This window comes from Mastomys coucha, unplaced genomic scaffold, assembly GCF_008632895.1.
Source record: "Mastomys coucha isolate ucsf_1 unplaced genomic scaffold, UCSF_Mcou_1 pScaffold5, whole genome shotgun sequence".
Classification (NCBI taxonomy): domain Eukaryota; kingdom Metazoa; phylum Chordata; class Mammalia; order Rodentia; family Muridae; genus Mastomys; species Mastomys coucha.
In genome coordinates, this window is record NW_022196911.1 from 25298903 (window position 1) to 25304477 (window position 5575).

At 54.8% G+C, this 5575-nt stretch overlaps 1 protein-coding gene across 1 annotated transcript; it reads left to right on the plus strand.

Annotated features, from left to right (window-relative positions):
- The first annotated feature begins 388 nt into the window (after nucleotides 1-388).
- Tekt4 (tektin 4) lies at nucleotides 389-5397 on the plus strand. The gene is made up of 6 exons (XM_031351985.1): nucleotides 389-1051; nucleotides 2488-2558; nucleotides 2886-3029; nucleotides 3413-3635; nucleotides 4323-4477; nucleotides 5119-5397. The coding sequence occupies exons 1-6, from the start codon at nucleotides 518-520 to the stop codon at nucleotides 5333-5335; spliced, it is 1344 nt and encodes a 447-aa protein (XP_031207845.1). The 5' UTR covers nucleotides 389-517; the 3' UTR covers nucleotides 5336-5397.
- The last annotated feature ends 178 nt before the right edge of the window (nucleotides 5398-5575 follow it).

Below are 5575 nucleotides of genomic sequence, written 5' to 3' on the forward strand. Positions count from 1 at the left end.
ATCCTTGGAATCAAAGAGCTCCACTTGTCTCTGCCTTCTGGGTGCTGAGTCTAGAGGTATTTGTCACTATGCCTGGCCAATCTTATTTTCCAAGACAAGGTCTTTCATGTCTCAAATACAGCTGGGCTGGTTGGCCTGTGAACTCCACAGATTAACTGTTTCTGCTGGCCCAGTGCAGGGATTGCAAGCGTGTACCACCACACCCATCTCCCCCCCCACACACACCTCTGTTCTGGGAATCAAACTCAGGTTCGTGTAAAGCAAACACTTTTACCCATTTAAGCTACCTTCCCAGCCACTGCTTGGCCCTTTAAGAGGGCAGTTCTGCCCCTCCACCTTGAGTGACTCTGTTGCTCAGCAACAGGAGGCAGTTGGTGTATACAATGTTCCTTAGGCAACCCGGAACCTTGCTTGGGACAGAGTGACCAGTACTGCTCCTCTGATCGCGTCTGGACGATTGCCCAGTGACTCTCTCTTCATTCTGCCTCCCTTCCTGCTCAGTCAAGCAGTGGGCACCATGGCCCAAACCGACGTGCTCTTAACCAAGGAGCCGGCCCCGCAGTCAATAGATGTCTGTGAGCTGCCCCAGAAAGAATATGATGTGGCATGCAATACGGGTGCCTACACGTCTTCGGGTCTGGCCACCGCTGGCTTCCGCACAGCCAAATACCTGATGGACGAGTGGTTTCAGAACTCTTATGCCCGCTACCACCAGGCCTTTGCAGACCGGGACTACTCTGAGAGGCAGCGACATGAGAGCGGGCAGCTGGCAGCCGAGACTGGGGCACTGGCCCAGCGCACACAACTTGACTCCACACGGAAGGTGGGAGAGCGCCTGGAGGACATGCATTGCTGGAAGTCAGAGCTGCAGCGAGAGATAGACGAGCTGTCTACTGAGACCGACCTGATGATAGCCCAGAAGCTGCGGCTACAGCGTGCCTTGGATGCCACCTCTGTGCTCTTCTCCATTGCTACTGACAACCTACAGTGCCGAGAACGCCGCCAGCACCCAGACCTTGTCCGGGACTACGTGGAGGTGGAGCTGCTGAAGGTGCTGCCAGTGACTCAGGCTCAGTGTGGGAGGCAGGCTCCCAGACAGATAACACAGGACCTCAGGGTTCATGCAGCGCTGTGCCCCTCTGCCCATGCAGGACCCCTGATCCTTCAGACACTAGGATTTTTACCACATCCAAGTAACTTTCTCTTTTGGAGTTCCTTCCAGCCCACAAGATTTCAAAGAAATTAAGTCTGATCCTGAGGGGACTTTTGTTGTTGTTGTTGGCTTTTGGGTTTGTTTGTTTGCCAAGACAGGGTTTCTTTCTGTAGCTCTGGCTGTCCTGGAACTTCTGTAGACCAAAGCTGGCCTCAAACTCCGTGATTACCTGCCTCTGCCTCCCAAGTGCTGGGATTAAAGGAATGGGCCACAATCTTCTGGCTGAGGTTGTTTTTGTTTTTGGCTAAGCCCCGTACCACCATGAATGTCCCTGACTGCGCTATTGGCAGCCATGATAGAAACTGGGCCAGCCAGTGTTGGGGGTATGGAGGGCTTGTGGGTGCCCATGACATCTGCTCTCTCCCCAGAGCCCCAGAGCCTTAGCTTCAAAGTTCTCCTTCTAGTATATACTGATAATCCCAACATTGGGGAAACTGAGGCAGGAGAACCGCGCACTCCAGGCCAGCCTGGATTCCATGTGAGACTGTTACAAACAAACAAACAAACAAACAAACAAAAACCAAACCAAACCAAAACAAACCCTACCACCTCCTCCCTTGTTAGATACCTTTCCCTCAAACCCCAGCTCAGTTGGCTTTGGGGAACCTTGTGTGGTTATGGGTCACTTAGCCTGGGTGCCACACAACTTAGAATCCCTCAGAGCTGGAGCCTCCTGTGGTGGGCAAGGATGAATGATGGGGCTGGGACCTCAGGGAACTCCCGCCCTACCCCTAGGCCTTGCCCACTGCTGCTATGGACAGAGTGGGAGGGAGACCAGGGACTGGACATTGGAGGTCACAACCCGTGTTGACCTGAGCATGACATCATCCTGGCCCCCAGAAAATGTTGGAGTGAAAGGAAACTTGGAGTTTCCCACCTATCCTTGGTGGGAAGTGGGCACGGACAGAGGGCATCTGGTGTCCTCTGGGCTTGAGTTCCTCAGAGACGGTCTAGGGCCTCATACAAGGCTGATGCTCCTCAGTGTACTGTGGGAGTAAGTGCTGGGGGTGACCCAAGAGTCTGGACAGCCATCTTAGGTGATCCAACAGCCAAGAGGCACCCTTATTGGAAACACTCACTAATAACCTGCTAACACTACCCAGAGTGAGCCTTGTGCACAGGGCTGAGCTCTTACTCCTTTCTCTGGGATGGAGGCAGGGATTAAGGCAGAAGTCAATGGTGGTAAGGCCTGCACCATGGCTCCTGCTGGGTCCCTAAGTCTCTCCCCAGGAGGAGGGGCAGGGTTGCTCAGAGAGGACCCCTCTCATCTCCAGGAAGCCGAGCTTATCAGGAACATCCAGGAACTCCTGAAGAGGACGATGGGACAAGCTGTGGGCCAGATACGGTGGGTCACAGCAGCCGCTAAGGGACCTGAGGGGTGGACATCCCTGAACTCTGTCCCCAAGGCTGGCCTGAGGTGGGAGGCAGGACAGGTAGGGATCTAACGCTGTGGCCGAGAGATCAGAAGAAGGCTTCTGAATCTTAGCCAGAGGAATGCAGGCACTGCTAGGCTGGGCATAAACAACTATCTCCACTTTTGTTCTGGAACCTGGGCACTGCTAGCCATGGAAGGCTGTCTGAGCACAAACTGAAGACCTCTGGAGCTGAAATGGGGCCTGCTTTCCAGTGCTTCCTGGCACATAGTGAGCCCTGAACCACCCCACTTCCCCAGGCTAAACCGGGAACATAAGGAGTCGTGTGAGATGAACTGGTCAGATAAAGTGGAAGTCTACAACATTGACGACACCTGCGCCCGCTACACCAATGAGAGCACCCAGGTGCAGTTCTATCCGCATTCCAGCAAGTTCGAGGAGAGGTAGGTAGACTTCTGGGCACTGTACCCTGTTTGCCCAGCCACTCTCTTGACTCTACTTCCAAAGTCTGAGGAAGGGCTCCTGCCCCATGAGAACTTGCCTCAGTTCTCCGGGGGAAACTCTGTCTGCTGCTGGGGTGGACTAACTGGAAAGCCCCTTACTCAAGTGCCTGGCACCCACAATTCACCCAGAGCTGGTGCCCTGTGGGTAGCCTGGAAAGCGTTTCCATTTGTAGCCAGCAGAGGGCAAGCAACCGCCTCTAGAGGCCTGGGAGAACCTCGGGATGTCTGTGTGAAGGGGGAATACGGGGTACACTGGGGATCGCCGACAATGCGGGACTCTCTGTGGGGCTAAACACTGACCAGGCTGCAACTTCCACCCTCAGTGCCTCCACGCCCGAGACGTGGGCCAAGTTCACGCAGGACTACCTGCTTCGAGCCGAACGCGAGCGGCTAGCCTCGGTTAACCTGCGGAAGTTAATAGACTGCATCCTGCGGGATACGGCCGAGGACCTGCGGCTACAGTGTGATGCAGTGAACACGGCTTTCTCAAGCCGCTGCGAAGAGCTGGACGACGCACGCCAAAAACTGCAGTACCATCTGCAAAAGGTGGGACCTCAGGGCCCTCCCGCCCGCCTTTGGACATCCCCACCTGTTTGAACACACCTACCAGCGAGCCCATCCCATGCTTAGGGCACACCTACTCACATCTGTACTCACCTCCTCCCCGCCCCTGGAATACCCCCATTCAAGCCACGCCCATCCCCCACCTGGGACTTAGGTTCCCCTAACCACAGGGACCCAGGTTGCTATCCACTCTATACTTAAGCCACCACCTGGCCTCAAGGGCCCTTTTGTGACCAGCTCACCCAGATGCAGACATCCATACACTTCTGTAGATTCCCTGGTTTGATGTAAAAGCAGTTTTTGGGCGTGATCTGCTGGCACAGCCACTGCAAGAAGGCTGTGTGCTGTAGGGATTGGAAGGAAGATAGTATGGGGGGCATAGAGTAGCTACAGGGTCCTGCTTCTAAGCTCCCATTGTGGCCTATCTAGCCTCTAACAGCTGACTTTTGTGGCCAACATTAGAGAGCAAACAGACTGCCCTGACTCATGAGACCCCCTCAGAACCTTGTCCAGGACTGCCCCTGGACACAGGCCAAGGACTCGGTGTGTCTAGTCAAGGCTGGGAGGGAGTGACTGGTCTAGCTCTTCTCACATGCTGGCTTAGGACAGGCAGGCGTCCTGCTTGCTCCAGGCTTGAATCAGCCTCGGGTTCACAAGCTGCCCTTACAGACCCTGAGGGAGATCACAGACCAGGAACACCAGATCGCAGCCTTGAAGCAGGCCATCAAGGACAAGGAGGCCCCTCTGAGGGTGGCCCAGACTCGCCTTTACCAGCGGTCACACCGGCCTAATGTGGAGTTGTGCCGGGACAATGCCCAGTTCAGGTACTTCTTGCTGTCTGAACAGCCCTGGGCAGCGGGGCCCTTTAGTCTTCCTCAGCACTTGAGGCTACCATGAGCCCCGCCCACAGGATCAGTCCTACATATGAGCAGACATGGATGGGGCTTGTGGGGAGGACTCTGGAGGGAGCCTAGAGTCTCGAAACCTCGATTCCTGATACCACAGAGCAGGGAGGCCAGGCAGGGCCACCACCCACCCCTGTAACTGATGTAACCCTGTGTTCTATGTACCTCCTACAAGCATGATGGATTGTGCCTTTTACTTTCCTGGTCTATCCAGTCCCAGAATGCCCTTTTAAGCATAAGTCTTCCTCCTTCCTCCTACTCTACCCGGTAGAGTGTAATTCTGTTCTAGAAATCGAGGTTTCAAGGTTGATTTCTGAAACATCAGGGTTAGCTTGTTGAGGATGCCATTGCTTATTTTCGCCACAAGGTGGCGGTGTTTCAAGACTCCCTTTCCCTGCTCCAGCGAAACTGAGGGTTTCCCTTTGGGCTGGAAACGAGGGCCTTTTTTTATTTCATGCAAGTTCCTAGGTGGCGTCCGTGTAAGCCTGTTGGGGTCCTCTGTAGTGTTGCTGCCCTTTCCTTTGTCTCTCTCCCCCAGCTTACCATTCCTTCCCCCGCAGGTTGATGAGCGAGGTGGAGGAGCTGAACATGTCCCTCAGAGCGCTGAAGGAGAAGCTTCAGGATGCAGAGCAGGCGCTGCGGAACCTGGAGGACTCACGCATGAGTCTGGAGAAGGACATCGCAGTCAAGACCAACAGCCTCTTCATCGACCGCCAGAAATGTATGGCCCACCGCAACCACTACCCGAGTGTCCTCCAGCTGGCTGGCTACCAGTGACTGGGACTGGCACCTGGCCTCACTGTTTCATTCAAATAAAGAGCTCTTTAGTTTTCCACCTAGAGTGGCGTGGTGCCGGGGAAAGAGGGATGTGGCCGACCGTTTGCACAGGTATTTCAGAACTCTGACACCATCAGGCTTTGTCCATGAGCCTATCGGCCTCCACACTTGAGGGGAAATGGTCTGTCAAGGTGAAACCAGGTACTCCCTCACAGCCTCTTAGAGCGCCACCAAGCCTGG